This window comes from Eretmochelys imbricata, chromosome 12 (genome assembly GCF_965152235.1).
Source record: "Eretmochelys imbricata isolate rEreImb1 chromosome 12, rEreImb1.hap1, whole genome shotgun sequence".
NCBI classification, from domain to species: Eukaryota; Metazoa; Chordata; order Testudines; family Cheloniidae; genus Eretmochelys; species Eretmochelys imbricata.
This window is the reverse complement of record NC_135583.1, coordinates 32,850,406-32,872,818: the sequence shown is the minus strand read 5'-3', so window position 1 is coordinate 32,872,818 and position 22,413 is coordinate 32,850,406. Positions and strand designations below refer to the sequence as shown.

General features: G+C 42.6%; 1 protein-coding gene across 1 annotated transcript; it reads left to right on the top strand.

The window, feature by feature from the left end:
- The first annotated feature begins 1,048 nt into the window (after positions 1 to 1,048).
- Positions 1,049 to 12,861, top strand: GCSH (glycine cleavage system protein H). The gene is made up of 5 exons (XM_077831222.1): positions 1,049 to 1,262; positions 4,645 to 4,724; positions 6,134 to 6,197; positions 10,728 to 10,859; positions 12,172 to 12,861. Exons 1-5 carry the CDS (start codon positions 1,124 to 1,126, stop codon positions 12,267 to 12,269), a joined length of 513 nt encoding a protein of 170 aa, XP_077687348.1. The 5' UTR covers positions 1,049 to 1,123; the 3' UTR covers positions 12,270 to 12,861.
- Positions 12,862 to 22,413: the final 9,552 nt, after the last annotated feature.

Below are 22,413 nucleotides of genomic sequence, written 5' to 3'. Positions count from 1 at the left end.
TGCCTGATGTGTCTGTGCAACCCAGAGCCATCTTATCTGCCCAGCTACTGGGTGGGGAGGGGGGCAGGAGCACAGAATGTTTGCTCCAATTGAGTGTGTGTAGACAGCAGGGTCCCCCAGTGACCCTGCTTCCACCCTGCAGCCTCAGCACCATCTCACACACCCTCCCACAACAACAAGCAACCTCCCCTCCCAGCTTCTCTTACCCCACACACCTCCCCGCCTCACACTCTCCTGCCTACATACCTTCCCCTTCCCCCCAGGCCCCTCCCAGCCCCACCCTCACTCCCCAGTTCTGTCCTTCCCCCCCACACCCTCCCTCTCATAGCCCCCATCCCCTAGCCCCCTCTCACACCCACTCCCCAGTTCTGTCCTTCTCCCACAGCCCCCCACACCCTTCTCCCATCACAGCCCCCTGCCCCCCTCACACCCACTCCCCAGTTCTGTCCTCCCCCCACACCCTCCCTCTCTCACAGCCCCCCTCCCCTAACCCCCCCTCTCAGCCCCCTCACACCCACTCCCCAGTTCTGTCCTCCTCCCACACCCTTCCTCTCTCTCTCTCTCACAGCCCCCTCCCCTAACCCCCCTCTCACAGCCCCCTCAAACCCACTCCCCAGTTCTGTCCTCCTCCCACACCCTTCCTCTCTCTCTCTCTCTCTCACAGCCCCCTCCCCTAACCCTCCTCTCACAGCCCCCTCACACCCACTTCCCAGTTCTGTCCTCCTCCCACACCCTTCCTCTCTCTCTCTCTCTCTCTCTCTCTCTCTCACAGCCCCCTCCCCTAACCCCCCTCTCACAGCCCCCTCACACCCTCTCCCCAGTTCTGTCTTTCTCCCAGAGCCCCCCACAGCCCTCTCCTATCACAGCCCCCCACCCCTCTCACACCCACTCCCCAGTTCTGTCTTTCTCCCAGAGCCCCCCACCCCTCTCACACCCACTGCCCAGTTCTGTCCCGCCCCCGCCCCCAGCCCCACCCCTCCCTCTAACACGCCCCGCCCTTCCCCAGACGTACCCCCAGGGCGGATCGCGTCGGTTAGTCCCGGCCTCGGCTCCGCCCGCCGGGTCAGGCTCAGCGCGTCTCGGGACTCTGCGGGGCAGGCGGGCGCCGCGGCTCTGGGCGGCAATGGCGGCGTTGCGAGCGCTGCGGAGGCTTGGGGCCAGCCTGGCTCCGCGCTGCCCCGGCCCCGTCATCGCGCCCCGGGCGGGCTGGCCGCAAGCAGCCTCTGCCCGGAGCCTGGGCACCAGCGCGCTGCTGTGCTCGGGTGAGTCCGGCCACGGGCAGCCGGGGATGGGAGCAGCGAGGGCGAGCTGCGGCCGGGCCCACAGGGCGGGAGGCCGGGCAGGGGCCCCGGTGCACGCGGGCTGCCTGGGAGGCCCCGGGGCGAGCGCACGGGGGCCTGCTAGTCGGGGGTGCGTGTTGGGGCAGGCGCGGGGGGGGGCCTCCGCGTGCCTGGGCGGGGCTGGTGCGTGCGGGTTGCGGGGCTGGCGTTGGGGCGCGGGGCTTGGTGCACGCGGGAGTGGGAGCTGCTGCGTGGAGTGTGGGGTGCATGGACCCGTTAGTGTGTGGGCAGCACGCTGTGTCCTACAGTAGTGTTTGACCTCTCGGGAGAGCAAGGCTTCCCGGTGACCGCAGTGGTTTTCAACCTTTTTTCCTTTGTGAACCCCGGGGAAGTTTTCAGATGGAGGTGCGGACCCGTTTGGAAGTCTCCGGCATAGTCCGTGGACCCCCGGTTGACAGCCGTGGCTTCGAGGAAAGAGGAAGGGTCTTTTTCTAAATGGCATAGCAGATCACTTGCAAAGCGGGCCGTCTAATCCAGAACGCCGGACTCTCATTCCCACCCTCTGAAAGCTATAAATCTGCCTGAGTCATTAATCTGCGGAAAAGGGGATTTATGCCTAAAAATCACACATTTTTAAAGACGTAATTTTTAGTGACGCACAAAGTGGGCTTGGAGTCAAGTTAGTAAATCATGTTCCACTGTATATAGCCTGGTTTAAAAACAACACATCACCTTTTGCAAAATGGACAGTGACCCATTATTTTGGTCACAGATGCCTTCTCTGCAATACCAAGCGTCTCACCTGTTTTTATCAATAAGTAACGCTTCAGTGGGGCTACTACAGGTATAAGCATTAGGTAGACGTGGTGCAGCCATTTTCATCACTATGGCATAATCCGACCACTCGTTAGCATTGCTACCCAAGTGACCATGTGGTGCTTCCCGTTGACGTTAGCGGGTAAGAAATTTGCTAGTGTGTACGAGGCCTTAGGTGGTTTTACTTTACTATGCATAGTGTGATACAATAGAAGTTTAAATGTTTACCGGATCTAAAAGAAGGCATTGGCAGGCTTTTTTATAGACACAGGAATTGAACATTGTTACATATTCACTGATAGCTGTCGTATACGTATAGGTAAAGATGACAGATTAGGTGCTGATCCTGCAACTCTTATTCAGTGTAGATCCTTAGTCATCTAGCAGGTGTCAACAGGTGAAGTTTTGATGACGCACCAGCCAGTGTGATTACAAGTTTAAGGTGAATGAATCACTCAGCTTGCCTCTCAATGGACTATATGAATTTAGGACTGAATGAGCTTTATGCAGGCACATTCACAAGGGCACAGGAGTCCACTTTCATAGAGCTACTTGCAGGATCAGGACCCTGAACCCTGTCTACATTAGGGAACTTGGACCAATGTAACTATACTGATGTAGCTATGCTATACACTGATATGAACGCCTCATATAGATGTGCTGCACTGGTGCAAAACTGGGCCTGCAGCAGTCTGATTTACTCCACTTGTGCCTAATGTAGGATAGGTACTTTATCCTGTAAGACAAAACAGTGGGATATGTTTCTCCTTTTGACTTGATTTACCATGCTAAAAAAGATTTGTGGCAAACAACGTATATTACCCATGAAGTTCTTAATCAGAAGCAGGCTTATAGTTTAAGGCAGAGGTGGGCAAATGTCCTGCCCGGCCCTTGAGCTCCCAGCCAGGGAGGCTAGCCCCGGGCCCCTCCCCTGCTGTCCCCCCTCAGGGCAGGGGGTCAGGGTGCAGGACGGGTGTGGGGTGTGGCAGGGGGTTGGGCTGCAGGAGAGGTTTGGGGGGCGGGCTCCGGCCTGACGCGCACCAGGGTCAGGGCAGGCTCCCCGCCTGCCTACCCTGCCCCCGCGCCACTCCAGGAAGCAGCCGGAACCTGGTGGCAGGCGGGCGGGTGTAGGGGTGGCCACAGGGGTCTGTGTGTTGCCCTGGCTGTGCCTCCAGGCACCGCCCCCCACAGCTCCTATTGGCTGGGAACGGAGGAGTAGAGGGGAAAAGGAGCAGACTGGAAGTTGAAGGAATAGGATTGTGGACCTGTTTGTTAAGAAGAGGTTAGGGATTAAAGGTCATGGAGAAGAGATGTCTTCAAATGGGATTCAAAGAGGGAGAATTAAGTATGAGGAGGTAGGGCATCTGGAACATCAGCATGGAAAATGGCGCACTCTGGAGAGAATCACAGTAGTATTTGTAGAAATGTGACTAGAATACGTGCTGAAGTATGAGTGAGAATTGCTGTGAAGTGATCAAACTTTAACTGGGTCTTATATATAATTGTCTCTTAAGAATACAATTCTCTGGTGATCTGGCAGTAGTTGCACAACAATTATATAAATGTCCCAGAAATTGATCCTGCAACCTTTATTCCTGTGGGTAATCTGTACTTGCATGAGTAGTCTGATTAACTGTAATGAGCATAGGGTGCAAAATCAGGCCTCTTATCTGGATTTGCAGAATAAAATGCATTCAGTAAAATATGGACAGTTTTGGGGATTCAGTGATCTTATTTCCATTTTTTAAAACAAAGTGTGAATTATTGCAATAATGAATAAGTGAAAAATAAATGTACTTAAAAACCATTATGGTTGAGTTTCTGCAAGCTGAAATAGTTTTTCTGCAAAGGGATAGCATGACATCTCCATGTCATCTAAGAAAGTTAAAATATAGTGCATTGCATGAGACACTGTGAAAGTTCCAGTGTTACAGAAATGTCATTAGGGCTGGCTTTAGTGGGAATAATGTGGAGAATTGGCTTAATTAAAAAATTCTGAATTTGAGGGGAAAACCTTTTTAAAGTTGTATTAGACACACATAACAATGAATAAAATTCTTAAACTGTCATTTTAATTAATAATACAATCAATCTTTTTTCAACTAAATCCCATTGGGTGGTGGTTCATGCTGCACGCTTTGATTTGGTAGCTTTAAATGTGGTTTCCTATGGCATATTTAGATTATTCAAGGCCAGATTTTGCCATCTGTTATCAGCCCCCTACTGTGTAAATCAGGCAGTCTTTTTTTTTCTTTAAATGGATCTAAATGTTGCTTTAGCAATTCACACTTGCTATTTATGTATTTTGGCATCTACAGGTAAATGATGTGATTCTGATGCACATTTCAATACCTCACATGTGGTCTGTGTTAATATAAAGCATAATACCAGTACCTTCAAAAAGCGCCCCACACATCCACACCATAGTTGAACAATACTGTTCAAAGCCAAACTCAAGAGAAAAGTGTTCAGGACTTCCAGTATATTAGAGTATTTATAAAAGTAAAATGTCAATTTTTTCTGAAATATCAAGTCTGTTTCATTTTAGCCCGCAAATTCACAGACAAGCACGAGTGGATATCAGTTGAAAATGGTATTGGGACAGTAGGAATCAGCAATTTTGCACAGGTATTGATTTGGGGGAGGGGGGTGTCCTTCAATATTTACTTGTACATTCCTGCTCTTGTCTTTGATCTTTGGGTTGTTACTGTGTCCTTTTATTATTGTTGCATATACTGTACACTGAAGCATATTATGGATTTAGATCTCAAACTATTTCTAAAGCACATTATGCCATATCAAAATTTGTGGATAATTTTTTGATCATGTTAGTTCTCCATTGGATTGACTTAGACTTGATGAACTTCTTAGTTCTTAAATCAGAACAGTAGCAAATCAGATTTATTACTCTTACTGTTTTAATCTTGTTTTTTACTTTCTTTATAGGAACACTAGACTGCATAGGGAAACTATTGCATTGTGCATGTTTAGGTCAAATTCTGCTCTGATTTTTACCCCTTTGATTTAAGTGGAGTTGTGAATAGGAATAGAATTTGATGCAGAGAGCGTCTGTAATGTGTGTGATAGTCATTAGCATCCTCATCTGTGATGCTTACCAAAGAGATTGGACTATTAGCTTTCAAATCCTTGGTCAGGGATATTTTTCTAACTTTAGTCCCTGTTATGACTGGCTAATAGGATGCTAGTTAAAGATATGCATTAAAAACGAAACAAAAAATCCAAAGACACATGCCTAAACCTGCTAACAACCAAACATGGGACACTGATGTACAATATACAGGACAATGTCAGAAGCTTTGACTGTAGTGGGATTATTGTTCTTTAGGATAAATAGCCTTTTGGTAATTTCAGCTTTCTGAATGTGTAAATAACATATATTATTATAATAAAAGAACCCAAGGTTTATGTGGGGTAGAGTTAAATTTGGGCCTTAAAGGGCTTGACCCTGCTCCTGTTGAACTCAATGGCATAAATCCCAGTCACTGAAATGGCCCAAAACCAGACAGCTGATGCCTAGTACATAGTACTCAATATGTAAATTTTCTGCATTGGAAAGATTAGGAGTCAGATATTGCATGGTCTTTCAAATGACACAAACAGTAAATGTTTCATGCTTTGAGGGTCAAACCTTAGTTCCCTGACATCACTGGGAGTTTTGCTGTTAGGACCCATTTTGGTTCTATAAAGATCAACAAGAGTTCTGTCACATTGTGCCTGGAGGAATGATTTCTTTCTCATGGACTCACAACAGAGCCTTAAGCTTATTTAAATCCTAATATTTGAACACATCTTGCAATTTAGAGGGCATGAGAAGCTAAGTAGTTTGCAAGTTGTTTATCAGAAAACATGATTCCTGTTAAAAGCATGCAGACTTTGAGTGGGATGGGCACCAACATTAAGCAGAGGAATATAATTTTAGTCTAATCAATTGTGTAGTTACAACCTTAAATCCCTCCCCCACATGCTCACTTAGCCTTTACTAGTATATATTCCTGATGCATTTGGTTTGTTTTTAGGAAGCATTAGGAGACATCGTTTATTGTAGTCTTCCAGAAATTGGGACAAAGTTGAACAAACAGGGTAAGTATTTTTATTTTAAGCTGTTAAACTATTGCTATAACGATTGTCTTAGGTTTTAATATAAACTAACGTTATGCCACTTCCTCAATTCTTGTTGTTTTTCATATAGTTGAACATTGTTTGTTTGATGTTACCCCCGGATCCTGTAAAATTTAATTTCATTTATATGGTTGCATGCTTGTTGGATGTAAAATATGGATTGCTCACATTTTTAAGAGGGCTAAAGGCCTTATTTCTAAACTCTGAATGTTAGAACAGAGCAAATAGAGTTCTCAGATCTTGCTTAATGGGAGAACCTGCCTTTAAAATTGTAAAGAGACACTTAAAACCAGTTAAAAGAACAGGAGTACTTGTATTCTTTTTGCGGATACAGACTAACATGGCTGCTACTCTGAAACCTTAAAACCAGTTGTTTAATTTAAATGTTTGCTTAAATCTTTAATTATACAAATTTAAATAGCATTGCTACAATAAACTTTTAAAACTGTACAATTTTCCATACTGTGATTTGACAACCTGCCAGTACTTCTAGGTGGCTTATTTGTTGCTGTTTTGCAAGTTTCAGAGTAGCAGCCGTTTGTCTGTATCCGCAAAAAGAACAGGAGTACTTGTGGCACCTCAGAGACTAACAAATTTATTAGAGCATAAGCTTTCGTGGGCTACAGCCTACTTCATCGGATGCATAGAATGGAACATATAGTAAGAAGACATCCACCTTCTCTGTATGTATGTGTGTAAGTTGCCATACAAACTGTAAACAACTAATTAATTAAGATGAGCTATTATCACCAGGAGAAAAAAACTTTTATCGTGATAATCAAGACGGCCAATTTAGACAGTTGACAAGGTGTGAAGATACTTAACATGGGGAAATATATTCAATATGTGTAATGACCCAGCCACTCCCAGTCTCTATTCAAACCCAAGTTAATGGTATCTAGTTTGCATATTAATTCAAGCTCAGCAGTTTCTTGTTGGAATCTGTTTCTGAAACTTTTGTGTTGCAGAATTGCCACTCTTAATTCTTTTACTGAGTGACCAGAGAGGATGAAGTGTTCTCCTACCGGTTTTTGAATGTTATGATTCCTGATGTCAGATTTGTGTCCATTTATTCTTGTGTAGCGACTGTCTGGTTTGGCCAATGTACATGGCAGAGGGGCATTGCTGGCACATGATGGCATATATCACATTGGTAGATGTGCAGGTGAACGAGCCCTTGGTGGTGTGGCTAATGTGATTAGGTCTTATGATGGTGTCACTTGAATAAATACGTGGACAGAGTTGGCATTGGGCTTTGTTGCAAGGATAGGTTCCTGGGTTAGTGTTTTTGTTGTGTGGTGTGTGGTTGCTGGAGAGTGTTTGCTTCAGATTGGGGGGCTGTCTGTAAGCAAGGACTGGTCCGTCTCCCAAGATCTGTGAGAGTGAGGGATCATTTTTCAGGATAGGTTGTAGATCTTTGATGATGCGTTGGAGAGGTTTTAGTTGGGGGCTGAAGGTGACAGCTAGTGGCGTTCTGTTATTTTCTTTGTTGGGCCTGTCCTGTAGTAGGTGACTTCTGGGTACTCTTCTAGCTCTGTCAATCTGTTTTTTCACTTCAGCAGGGTATTGTAGTTTTAAGAATGCTTGATAGAGATCTTGTAGGTGTTTGTCTCTGTCTGAGGAATTGGAGCAAATGCGGTTGTATCTTAGAGCTTGGCTGTAGACAATGGATCGTGTGGTGTGTAGGATGGAAGCTGGAGGCATGTAGGTAAGAATAGCGGTCAGTAGGTTTCCGGTATAGTTACACAGCAGCTGATGTGGTGCTTTACAAATTCAAAGCTTTGTACAAACCTTGACCCCTATGGCAAGTAACCAGAGCTGGAATTAGAATTTGATAGTTTCCAGCTTCCAGTTCCATGCTTGGCTCATGCTACTTGTCAGTAATTTAATTATGTATTAAATTATTAAGAGTGTAATAACTTGTAAATCACTACAAAAGAGTGAGTGTTAGCAAGCAGAAGGAGGCTTTTCCTTTGTTTTCATGAGGAGTGCTGATGTTCTGGTACATGTTCCAGAAATCATTCTTGCTTAGAGACATAAATAATCCACCTGGACTACAGATGCAGGAAATTGCAAAACAAGATGACAAAATATGTAAAGCAGCAGGACCTCTATTCTGAAATCCTTGTAGTGTAAAATGTCCCCAGCAGATTATTTAGCCACATCGTCTACACAAGGCTTGAATGGTAAATGTTGGAGAAAGGCCCTTTGCTTTTGGGTTCTAATTAACAAACTCAAAATTTTTGTTTTACTTTATAGTGAGAAAATTCATTCCTCCTAGTTCCTATCTGCTTCACCACTTCTAATGCTGATTCTGCACCGTGCACATCTAATTCCAAATTCCCGGACCCATTTCATTCTGTGCTCATACCAACCTGCTGTTCTGACAATTCCATGTTTCTCCAGACTGTTTCTCATTTCATTACAGTTTATGGCTGCTTTCAATAGCATTGTCCCATCTGCCATTTTAATAACTGTATAAAAAATAAGGAGAAGGGGGTGAGCAATTCAATGGTCCCACTTCCTGATTCTGAATACTAAGGCATTTGTTCTTCTCCCATGCATGTACATTAGCTCCTGATGGTGTTTCTGAAAACACCAGGTGCACTCTTAGGCCTTGTCTACGCTACCAAGTTTTGTCAGCAAAAGTTATGCTGCCTTAATTAAAACTGCTGTTGCATATCAGCACTGCTCCTTGTGTCGGCAGAATGCATCCACAGTAGCGTAGCAGCTCTTGCATCGATACAGAGAGCAGTGCACTGTGGTAGCTATTTACTCTGCAAGTGGCCGCAGGGTGCTTTGGGAAGGGTTTGCAATGCCTCATGGGGCAGGGACAGTGTCACATGATGCAGGTTTTTCAATCCCATGGTTCCAGGGGCATCCTAGTAGATTATCAGCTGCTTTTTCAACTGAAGTGTTGGGGAGAGGAGAGGAGAGTGGTGTGTCTGGGATGGGGAGACAGCAGACTGACCAGCTTATCCTGAGGCAGGGAGAAGGAGATGACCCCCACGTCAGCACCTGGCTGTGCTTGGCACAGCAGTTTCCCCCCAAGCAGCCCGCTCTGCCTACCTATGGTTCTGAGATTCCCTCCTCGCAGCCATCTCAGCTGCTGGGAGCGGCATCCTGAGCAACTCTGTGAGAAATGTGCTGAGAAATGTCAAAGCAGCACAGCAGTCCCCCTGCCCGCTCCCCACAGCAGGCCCCTGTGTTCCTACTGCAGGACGGAACAGGAGCATTCCACGGTAATGATCTGCTCTCCAATGATCTGCTCTCCCTTCCCAGAGCAGCACGCTCAGCTGTCAGATACCCAGAGCTTTGAAAGGGGAGGGGCACCTGTCTGCAGGGCAGCAGAGATCGACACAGTGAGTAGAGCGGTCACAGCATTGTGGGATACTGGTGGAAGCTGGTTCTGTGGACAAAACAAATAGTAGGGTCTACACCGAGGCTTTGTCACTTTAACTTTTCCGCAAAAAGCTTTATGCCTCTTGTTGAGGTGATTTGGTTTTGTCTGCAAAACAGCAGAGTTTTGCCACCAAAAGTAGCTGTGTGTGTGAACACCTCACCTGTTTTGTTGGCAAAAGGCAGCTTTTGCCAACCAAACTTTGTAGTGTAGACAAGGCCTCAGCATGGTGAAAAATCAGAGTTCAGGAGACTAGTGCTTTGACTGTTTCACAGGCAGATTTATTGAGGTAAAGGCTAGTTAGCAGCTACTCAGAATGGATATATATACTCTGCAGCAAAGGGCTAGATGTGGCTCCTGGTGCCTAGCCCCTCTTTGCTGGTCAGAAGTTTTGCTGTAAAGCATTGGAAGTAGGCTTGGCAGAATTCAAATTTTTTTTTATATTTGACAGATAATATTGATGTTTAAACACTTTCTTATTTTGATCTATTCAGTTTTGCACAGTTACACAAAATTCTGGGTTTGAAGGTTTATGTTATATCAATTTAAATGTAAAATTGCAGAAAATTATGGGTGGTGGGTCAGAGGTAGCTATTTAATGACAGTAGATATCCTTAAATCAAATTCTAATAAGCTCTCAAGCAGCATTGGTCTTACCTGGCCTATCTGTACCTTTCAGTTATCGACGAAAATATTTTTTGTTTGTGTGCAATGAAATCAATATTTACTGACATTTACTGATAAAAATTGAATTCTTCCAAGCCTAATTGTAAGCAAGGCACCAGCCCGCAGGATGAGCTAAGTGACAAATTCCCATCCTTTGTGCAGTAGCAGGTAGTGTTATCCCTCGACTGCTGTTTCATCCAGAGTACATAGTGCAAAAAGAAATTTCAAACTTGAAGCCTCTAGTCGTTGTAATGAAACCAGGACGTTAACTTCAGCCTGTCTGAAAGTCTCATCCTTTCTTCCTTGTTTCATTTCCAGAGACTTATTGGGGCTGGGTCATCTTTAAAACCTTTATTTACAAAAGTAAATCATCAATGTCTTTTTTTTTTTTTTTTTTTTTAAATGAACACAATCCTGTATTTCAGATGAGTTTGGTGCTCTGGAAAGTGTGAAGGCTGCTAGTGAACTCTATTCTCCTCTCACGGGAGAAGTGACTGAAATTAACACCACCCTTGCAGATAATCCAGGACTTGTCAATAAATCTTGTTATGAAGATGGTAAGAAGCTATTGTTTCACTTTCAAGGAGTAAATGGCACTTCTCTGATTAAGATCCAGGTGGTGTTTCTATCACAAGCGGATCTTTTGTTGTCCGTGTCTCAAATTAATTATTTGGAAGCTAAAAACGACACGGAGGGAACATGGCCTGGTCCACACTACAGAGTTAAATCAACATAAGGCAGCTTATGTCGACCTAATTATGTCAGTGTCTACTGCTTTGCTCCCGCTTGATGTAAGTGCCTTACTACACTGACATAACTCCACCTCCATGAGAGGCTTATGTTGGTGTAGTTAGGGCGACACAATGTCCATGTAGACACTGCCTTACTTACATCAGTTGTTGGCTGTCATTCTTGTCAATTTCACAGCTTCCTGCTGGGGTCGTGAAATCGACCAGAGAGGCTGGAAAGCTCCCTACTGTGAACCCTATGCCCGGATTAGGCTGTTGTCCCAGGGCGGGTGGAGGTCTCCAGCTAGAGCCTGGGCTCCCCTCCCCCCAGCTCCGAGCCGGGCAGCAACCTAGGACTCCCCCCAGGATAGTGGGGAGCCAGGGGGGCAGCGGGCTCCTGAGCTGAGCCCACTACCCGCACGGAGCTGAGAGTCTGGGTGGCAGCCTGGCTTCCGGCAGGGGGTGGGGAGTTGAGAGCCCTGGGCTCCCTGCAGGGAGCAGAGCTGAGAGCCTGGGCAGTAGCTGGGCTCCCAGAGGAGAGTTCTGCTCAGAGCTGAGATCCCGGGCTCTGAGCCCCCCACACTGCCCTTCTTAAGTCAGCAGAAATGCTTCTGGTGAGGACGCACACCACTGACCGAAGGAGGGTAGTGTGGACATAAACAATCGCAGTAACTACTGCAGTGGCTGTAAGTCCACCTAACATAGGTCTACTTAAGTTTGTAGTATAGACATGCCTCATGTCTCTGAATATCTCCAGTTCCAATAAACCCCATATTATGAAATTGTTAAACATTTTAGTCCTGTCTTCACTAGGAAATTGACATGTTGCTTCCAGCTTCCAGAAATCTTCAGAGCTAAATATACTGTGGTTGAGTTTAAACCTCCTTTTAAATAGCGAAGGAAGAACATATTTAGAGTGGTTATATTTCCTCCTCTAAATTTAACAGAACTTAAAAGCATCTGAAAATTGTTTTGCCCATACTAGACGACCAAGCCCTTGAGTCCACTACAGTTTTAAAGAGCTGTAGGTACATGGGGGTGAACTTAAAAAATTATTTCCTTAATGTTTGGATTTAGATGCCTTTATTTTAATAGGTCTAATTAATTTTTTTTAAAATGTAATTTAATTTCTTTCTTACAGGTTGGCTTATCAAGATGACTGTGGACAACCCTTCAGAACTTAATGAACTGATGAATGAGGATGCGTATGAGAAATTTATAAAATCCATTGAGGACTGACCTGGAACACTAAAATAAACCACTATAAAACACTTACTTCAGCGTAGTTTCATAGATTAGTGGTGTACAGAAGGTCTGACAGTGGGCAGCTTGAAAAAATTGCATATTCCACGAATTTTGGATAACATTTCAAGACAAATATGCTGCCTCTGAATCGTGTTGTACTAAAGATCAATCCTGTGACAATAAGAGATTGCAGATAGGAAAAAGAAAATGCTTAACATTTGCTCCCTTTTGCTAGTGATTTTTTTAGCCTACTAAACTTAATTATGTAATTTTCAAAGTTTGGAATGTCATCTAGAGTAAAATAAATTTAGTTTGTAAAAATACACACTTAAAGCGTAGCATTGCAATATGCAACAATCTTAACAGCAGCATGGTAACTGTGTTGCTTTTTTCAGCACCGTAGTTAGCTGTCCAAATACATTTACATAGCTAACAGGGTGTTGTGATAGAAAAGCTGCATCAGGTTTCAAGTGTGCATAACAATATAATCTTTAAAAAGTTTAGTTTTAGTTAATATTTTCTACAGATAAGGCTACAGCCTTGCAGAAGACTAGATAACAGAAAATAAAAAAAAAAAATGACTTTACCATTTATGTGTGCTGTTGTTTTGTACCATAACCCATTTTACATATTTTATATAAAGTTGGTTATCCCGTTTGGAACTTGCAAGATTAACCTACCACTTGCACAACTTGGGACTCAAAATACATGTAACCCTTCAAAGGCTCTGGCTCTGTATATTCTAACTATGCATTTGCGTGCTAGAATGACTAATATCTCATTGTGACACATACGTGATAGAAGGACAGCCCTCTCTAATGCTTTAACACAATCTTATGCCCTTCTCAGGCAAAACTTTGATCGGTTCATTGATGGGTGAAGAGGACCTGAAGTTTCAATGAGAGGCCAGCTGTGCCTATTATGTATACAAACTGAAGGATAAGTCCAATGTACTTAAAAAAAAAAAACAAAAAAAAAAAACAACCTGCTTTAGGATTGCAAGGGGGATGGGATAAATGGAAGTGATGGGAATGAATGGTAGTCTCCTGTTGAAACGTTTAATCTGGGAGATGAGAAAAGGATACAAGCACAATTTGATTGAAGGACATTACCTGTATATGTCGCTCTTCATATGAGTTCTAGAGCTGTTTGGATTTCATTGTTTTTTCTCTAACCCTTGTGCAGAAAGAAACTGAACTTTAACATGATTTTTAATAGAAGTAAGTGCTATCAACTGATGGTTAGGAAACAGCGGGTTCTACCCATTCTTGAATGTGACCCAATTGGGAAATGGTTGCTGTGATCATATGTGAATGTTCAGGATCATGTGTGACATCCTCTTCTGTATCCAAGTGGCTTTTCTTCACTACACAAATGTCAAGCTTTTGGAAAGTGGGTAGGGAGTGCCATCATAAAGGGAATTAGTAACAGTTTAAAATGTATTCAACTGCAAGAGTACCACTTGTTATAGCCAGTACTGCAAGGTGGTCGAGAATGACAAGAGTTGTGCAGCCTGAGCCTAATATAAGTAGGCTGTGAAACATAGTATGTTCCCTACAAGTTTTAATTTGCCATGTCAGAATATCCTGGGTGTATTATTGTGAAGGGGTCTTGCCTGGGTGTACTACTGCTCTTGTTCCTGGAGTTCTGCAGGGAAATTCTTTCACTATGTAATCAGTCTCTTTCTGTTCATACTTCAGTGCTCCCTCATGGATGGCGCTGGTAGTGACATCTTTCATTAGACAATTGTCTTGTGTCTGACTCTCTCAAACTTTTAGCCCTGTATTATAAGGACTGTCCTAGGAGGCTGGATCTAAAATTCCGTACTTAAAACCTTTTTAGGTGATCCAGATACCAAAAAGCAAACTTCGTGATTCTTGACTATATCATCTTCAGCACATCTTAGTATAAAATCAAGAAGTTTGTCAAGAATAGGGATTCTATTACAGCCAGAGAAAGAATCCCCAGTCTGTATGTTTTCGTACCTCAAACTGCATCTTATAAGGACTGTTGCTGTCTTTCTTGTAGATCTGTAATGACTTTATAGAAAATTCTGTCCAAGAATCATGCCTTTGAAATAGTAACACTGTGATAGACAACACTATCAACATGTACATGAACTTAGGACTGCCTAAAACCTACTTTTTAGGAACTATTTGTTTTAAGCTTTTGAGTAGTACAAGTGAGAGAGAATGCCACTAAAGCCAATTGCTCTGAAATGAGTCATTTCCAGGAATATATAGAAATTACACAATCAGTGTCCTGCTTCCATGTAACTATTCATGAAAGAGGTTCTAGCTGGCAAACTATTATTTCATAGTTCAATCTTTGTTTACCTGGGATTTTTAGAGCATCTTAACTTTCCTTTCAGCATGAACTGCAGTCACAGAGATGTCATCTAGTGGCTTGATCACCTATCTGGGACTAAGGCAGTCTATATTTTAATCCTAGCTCCTTGGCTGACTGTGACACCTTGGGTAATTCATTTAATATTTAGGCTTCAGTCTCACCATTTCTAAAATGGAACTACACACACAAGGGTATTGTGAGGATAAGTAACAAATGTTGTCAGAGTGCTTTAAAAATGAAAAACCCATTATGCAAATACGAAGTATAACAACTGGGTCTCAGTAGGCCTACCTCATTGTTAACCCAAATCCACAACAGTCATAACCCATGTACTAATGTAGTGTTTCCCAAACCTGGGACACTGCTTGTTCAGGGAAAGCCCCTGGCGGGCTGGGCCGGTTTGTTTGCGTGCTGCGTCCGTAGGTTTGGCTGATCGTGGCTCCCACTGGCTGCGGTTTGCCGCCGCAAGAAGCAGCGTGGGCCGAGGGAGGTACCAGCCGCCACTTCCCACAGCCCCCATTGGCCTGGAGCTGCAAATCGCGTCCAGTGGGAGCCGCAATCGGCCGAACCTGTGGACGCGGCAAGTAAACAAACCGGCCCGCCCACCAGGGGCTTTCCCTGAACAAGAGGCCTTCTAAGTTTGGGAAACACTGTACTAACACAAGGTTTTAACTTGCATAAAAATTGAGGGCAGAGAGGAAGGACAGAATAAAGTAATTCTGAAATATATGGCTAATCAGGATTTACTAACACAAAGGGAATATATTCTGAGATACGTTTCCCTTCTCTTACCCGCTTTCCATAATTGGGAAGAAACACGCTACCATGTTTTGTGAATATGACATCTCAAGTGTTCTGTTATAGGGGTGTCTATTACATTTAGAAAACACTAAAAACAAATTACATACAGCAGTTTATAGCCAAAGTGTATATACATTAGGATACTAAAGTCTAGTATTATATAAGATTTAGAGATGGGAAGGACCCATTAAACTGTCCAGATTATCCTGCTGCCAATACAATATGTCCATTGCCTTGTCTAGGTTATTATATGATTTCAGAGAACCCAACACTTCCTTTGGAAGACTAGCTCAAATTCCTATTTCTGGACAGACTAGACATGTCATTGTCCAAGTACATCATGCTATTAGAGCACGGAAATACTGTAGGTGTCATGTTGAAAGCTGTGCCTTGGAATATGTAACCTTTATACAGGTCTGACTGATTCTGTGGGCTTGTCTGGAAATTGAGTCAACAGCCAATAAGCCAGATTTCTCCATGCCATCTTTCTGAGAAACTTAGCTATGCTTGTCTTAGTGAATTAAGCTTCATAAAGCGCTGATTTGACCAAAATGGAGGCAGGGGGAGAGATGACTGGTGTTAGATCTGTCAGCATAAACTGATTTTTTTCACAGTGTCTAATTCCTTAAAAGGATTATTTTTTATATATATATTTTCATTCAATGCTTCACCAAATCTGTGAGTGTCCTACTAAAAAACAGTCATTTTTACTCAGAGCGTTATGGGACCATTAGAAAAAAGTGGTTAATCACAGAGTGGGTCTAAAGCTAGATCTAGGATATAATCCTGCTCCTGTTGAAATCTAGGAATTTACCATTTACATCAATGGAAGCAAGATCTGGCTTCTGTTCTGTACAGCAGTGTTCCCTGGAATGTTCCCGACCATTCTCAAGAAAGTTCTCCAGCCATTAGAAAGCACCAAGTCCCAGGATTTTCTGACGAGCTGCCCAGTCAATCTAAATGAACAAACTCTTGTTTGGCTATCTTTAATACAATTCCTTGCATGCTCAAGTATTCAGGCTCCATGGTGAAATTCCATTTAACCACTATGTAATAATTCCAATATATAGTTATATCCCTGTGTATTTTTATCTCTTACTATTTACCCTCCATTTTGCTCCTTGACATGAGAAATTCATACCACAGAACCATTTTCCTTCCAGTTTCTTTAAAAAATGGACTGTGTAAGCCATATGTTTAGAAATTTATATATTCAACCTTCACATAACAAAATTGCCACAGTCCAAAGAAGCAAGAAACTATTGCTTAGCTACTTTAATAGTTTTAGAACAGAAGATGCTCTTGCATACAATATGATCAGCAATACTTAGGCACATTATGCTGAGTCAAATGCAACAACATGTAGGCACAAATATATACCAGTCACCAGCATGTGGCAACAGGTGTGAAAATTGAACTTTTATCTACCAAACCTGTGACCTAGGAAAATCAGTTCCACTAGCTCAGAACCTAGGCATGTACAAATACGTTTGACATTCCATCCACTAGAGGGCAATGGTGATTTATACACAAACCAGTAGATTATGAAAGGATGGTTGATTTGCAGCCACAAAGATATAACAAGTTTTTAGTCTAACGCTTCCTTTCCTACTTCAAAATAATGATTTGAAAATAAAAATAACTGCACAACAATAGAAAGAGAAACCAAATATCACTGGTGGAAGATGACATAAAAAAGGCTTATTCATTATAAAAAGACAAATAAAGGCAAAATTCCAGTTCATGTTCCTTTGAGGGTCATTTTCAAAACCCCAGTCATTCTTCAGGTTGTAAAATATGCTAGAAGCTAGCCAAAAGACTCATATGAATACTTAAATGTCATCTCCCACAAAAACTGGAATATAGGGAAAGGTACAAGTTTTTTTGTCTTAAAAGATCTCAAAAAGAGTTTAAACCTGGCCAGCAGAGACTGGTTCAGCTGCGGCAGGGCATGGGGAAGCCCATATCTGATAGCTCCTCCAGCTGCCAATGTATAATTTTGCCCATTTTCTTCATGGAAGCTCCACTGGAAAACAGGGATAATTGGAACCTCAAGATCCTGTGTCTTTATTAATGCAGGTTTGTCATATACACACAAATCTCTTCTACACCAGAACACTGCAGCTTTCACAGCTACCGGGCTCCTTGGCAAAGATGCCTTCTTCTTTCTCCTTCCCTTTTCAGCTCTGTTTATAGTCTTATTTGCAGGTGAGATCTCCACTAAGAACAAACACAGTTATCCAAAGAATACAAAACACAATCTTCAGGCTCCGGTTAGCCATGATATGCACTTTCTATAGCTATTGACAGTTGATCAGTCTCATAACTTTTCTGAGGACATTTTACATTATCAGAGCAGCTGTTTTTCAAAGTCCATGAAGATGTCCAGTTTTCATTTTTGCTCTTTGGTGCTGAATTCTGGGCCACAGCAGCAAATGAAAGTTTATTGGAGATGCTTTGATTCACACTTAGAAATTCAGGGTGAGTGGTAGATGAGCAAAAATTCCCAGAACATACTTTGGCTGAATCAGCCTCCTGAACAGACAAAGGTAAAGGTAGTTCCAGATCTGTCTGGAGTCAAATGAGGGTAGGAGTGCCTGAAAAACATGGAGAATAAAAATGTGCTCATTTGACAAGTTAAGGCATTTTACCTTCCAGCATTATCCCTTAATCTTTACAGTGAAGCGTTAAGTATCCAAGCATTACCTGCCCTTCATTCACTGTTACACTGTCACAGATGACACGTACCTTTCTGAGTCCAGGTATGAAATCAGTTAGAGACAAACCACATTTATTTTTTACCCGTATTTTCTCCTTAAAATACTAGTTTTCTTTCCTTTAAATCAAATGGGTGCAAAACAGTCACCACAGCCTGGAGAGCATATAAGAGTCACTTCTGACATTACCTTACTCACCTTGTCTAATACCCTGGGACTGACACAGCTACAAGTACATTGCGCACTTCTGACATTGTCATTACTTAAACAGGCTGCTGGGATGTAGTCAAGTGTGAAAAAGTCTGTGTCCTCTCCCTCAAGGCTCTCTTGGCCTGCATTATAAAAGTCATGCGCTTGCTTCCAGATATGGGTAGCCAGAATGACAACTTTCTGAGCTACCAGCTGAGCCAGAATTTAACATTTCTTTAATGAAATGCACTTAGAAAAACGATGATCCTGTGATTAAAGCACAGAACTGGAAGTCAGGGCATCTGTCAATTCCCTACTGTATCATGGGTTTATGTGTGATCTTGAGCAAGTTACTTAGCCTCCTAGTTCCTCTAAAAAATGTGGGGACAATACTTCCCTGCCTTGCATGGTTTCATTAATTAATGTCTGTAAAGTGTTTGAGATCCTTGGATTGAAATACCTATGCCCGGATTATTATCAGAGAAAAAGCTTCCATACACCACTCACCAGTGTGACATTCATCAGTGTGAAACTAAGCTAAAGTAATAATAATAATGCTCTGCAGCTCTGTAACAGCTTGTACCTGGAGATCGGAAAGTACTTTACAAACACTTATTAATTAAGACTCAAAGCGCCCTGGGAGGTAGGTGGCTTGATATTAATTTTACGAATGAGGAAACTGGCATAACACAGAGAGACTGTGACTCCATGGCTATACAAGCAGAGCCAAGAAAAGAACCCAAGAGTCCCAACTCACAGTTCCCTGAGCTAACCACTAAACTTTTAATTATTTTTCTATAATTATAGACTTTAGAAAGTTCATCCACGGAATTTTGTTTTTGCTGCATTAATTTAATTCATCTCATTTCCAAGGATTAACTTTGTAAATAATTTTTCTACATGCTATAATACTGGTGTGTGCTGGGTAAGATTAATCTCTCTCTTTAACCCAGGGCATGTTTGAGAACTCCTCTGGATCTCTGGTTATGCTCTGGTTACTTCTATGGCACTCACAAAAATACATCTCTAAATAACATGCCTGAGCAAAATAGGCTTTTGGTGAAAGACTCTCACCCCAGAGGTGGGAGCATTTCAGTAGTGCTACGTGTATATAGTTTGTAAAGCACTTTAGGTTCCCTCAGGATGCAAGGCTCTATACAAATGTCTGAACTATTATCATTCAATGCTGAGGAAACACGATCATATTCCAGCAGCAGAGAAGGGAATTATTAAAAAGATTAATGTTGCATCTACAGTACTGAAAAATGGAATCAGGTTTGCATGATAGTATTATTCCTTTTGAGAGCTAATGCTGTAATATTTACCGATGCACTACTGTTTTTAATTTGTCAGCAAGGTCATCAGACGTATTCAGTATCAGCTTCACTGTCAAATTAAATTAGCAGTAAGACAATTACTTAAGCAGCTCTGATTACTGAGCTACAAAGATGGCACATCTCCATTTCTTAAATGCAGCATGTGTTTAAATTTTATAATGCTCTCTTTGACTGGTGCGTCCAGTCAATCGATGACCTGTAGATAAGGATCCTCTTTCCTTTTATTGATATATTTGGAATTTACAATCTTCTTGTATTAGTATCTCCCCATACAGAGTTGTAATATACCAAGCTGACATTTAAAAAAACATGATGGTTATCTTCATGTCACCTTAGTTATCTGAGAAACAGAACTAAAGTAATAAATCTATCCAGAGCCATCCTCTGCTCTTCAACTGGAAATGTGAGCTTTCTGATTCTTTGTGCTGATGGGAAGTGTCAAAGAGTGCAAGGAATATGCTAGGACTGCACTGGATTTTTTGGAAAGGAGAAGTATCTTGGTTGCATTATCACTATTCCATGACATCTGGGGCTGGGTGGAGTTTCATCTCTGCTATTCAAATAGTACACTTAATTGAAATACCATATTTCCTGTTTAAAACCTCAGTGCCACAATTCTACCTCTTGGGGCACTCAAAATGTAAAAGACAAATATCTGCCAAAGAAAAGAAAAAGAGCTGAGAGCCTGGGAGAATCAGGCCTAGTTTTCTACCCAAATCATTTTCCTCTCAAAGGCCTTGCATTAACATGCCCATCTCAGTTTCATTTAACTCCTCCATGAAATTTCAAGGGTGGAACCAAAGACATGATTAAACATAGTGGGCGGGGGGGAGAAGGGGGGACGGGTCTGACTTCATTAGGAAAAAAACAAAAAACTGGAACCAACATGATATATATGCAACAAAACAAATTATGTGAGCCTTATTTGTTGTACCCATCATCCTTCCCTGCCCTCTCCCCAATAGGCTTTTCTCTTCTTCTGCTGTGTTATATCTAACTGAAACTGTAAGCTCTTCATGGCCAGGACCCTTTTTTTTTTTCCCCATGTGTCTGGAAACCATCAGGATTTACCACATTTAGGGGCCAATCCAATTTCCACTGAGTCAATACAAATCTTTCCATTGACTTTGACAGAGATGGATTGAGTTTTCAGGCCCTACTATCGCTTCCCTTGAAGTCACTGGCATAACTCCCTTTAACATGAAAGGAAGCTGGGTCAGGCCCTGAGAGAGCAGTGCAAGAACAGCCAACTTACATAGGGCCAGATTGTTCCACCACCCTTACTTATGCTGAGCAGCGATACCTTTTTTATGCAAGTAGTCCCTTTGATTTCAACAGAATTACTTGTGTAGTAATGTAAGAGGGGTACAATCTAACTGTATGTATTTCCCAACAGTCAGGGCAGGAGTATCCCTAACAATGCTGACCTGGGGATTTCCTGCCAGGATTGAATCATTATAAGATAACTTTAGCAGAGTGAATGCCGGTACATTCTCCCATTTAGGAGGATAATATATCTCAAATTTTTGTGGGGCACCCAGATTGTATAGTGATGGGTGCATTAAAAATGTGCAATAAGCTGAGATGCCCACAATAAATAAGTTGATAATACTCCCTATTTCTGTTATCCTGACCTGTATCTTAAATAAACAAAAAAGAGTCACCAAGGTGTGCACATGCCTAAAGTAAACAAGCATGTTATTGTGTGGTCCTAACCCTTATCCTTTCTTGTCCCATCTCCACCTACTATTTACAACCCTCACTTGGTTTGTTACATCTAAAATGTATATTGTAAGATCACTGAGATAAGGGCTGTTCTTGGGTGAAGCAACTCGTACACTTTGGAATCTATAAAATAAAATCATAAATAGTAATCTTACCAGAGTGAAATAACTGCAGTAAATGTCCTGCAGCTGAGAGTGCTGATGTGCATGATGCCACCTCAGACTTTTGACAATCTGCAGGAACTGAACTTGTAGTCTTATGATGTTCCAGTGAGGAAAGAACCAAGCAGAAACACTCCTCAGCTTCCTCGTTCCTTCTCTCCAATTCTAGCTTGTGTACATCAATCTGAAAGTCTCTCTCACTGGGGATCCTGAACTTATCAGTTTCTACATCCTCCATGGTCCTTCAACAGCAGGTACTTGTCTGTTCCCAAAGCAGCTGTTATACAATCTTGACAACTGCATGTTTTGTAACATTGCTGAATTCTTAACTGTCCTTTGTGACCCACTGTGCACATGCTCAGTCAATGTGTTTGAAGGCAGGGCTGCTCCTGGATTCACCTGGGCTGTGCTTCTAGCAGTGATACAACCTAGTTCTGCGCCTGCAGTGGATCAAACAGCAGAGCAAATTATCTGTTGTGTCCGTGCACCCCCTTCACCACGACCATCTCTTCTGAAATTCATCATTTTTCTCACAGGTTTATAAAATAAAGAAAACTGTAAATTTAAGGCTTCCTTGTCCTGTGATATCTGGAGTTAAGTTACTTGGAACTAGACAGAAACATTCCCCTGAGATTAACATGTATTCTCCAGGAGGGCTCAGCCATCTTCAAAGTACAGTTCCCCTGCCTGCAGTCCTCTCCCTGTTGTCTTGGGTCTGTGCCGATGGGTGGGTGGGACTGAATGGGCCAGATGAAAGAATTGGAGGCTCAGGGCTAGGGGATGCAAATAGTTCCCTTTCTGGCCCTGCAGAACTTACTCAGAAGAGGAAATATACCTCCAGAACCAAGGGTCATGGTGG

Coding starts and splice junctions, on each gene's coding strand:
- GCSH (XM_077831222.1), top strand. CDS start 1,124: ATGGCGGCGTTGCGAGCGCTGCGGAGGCTTGGGGCCAGCCTGGCTCCG. Junction 6,198..10,727: donor GACAAAGTTGAACAAACAGG/GTAAGTATTTTT, acceptor CCTGTATTTCAG/ATGAGTTTGGTGCTCTGGAA. Junction 10,860..12,171: donor TAAATCTTGTTATGAAGATG/GTAAGAAGCTAT, acceptor TCTTTCTTACAG/GTTGGCTTATCAAGATGACT.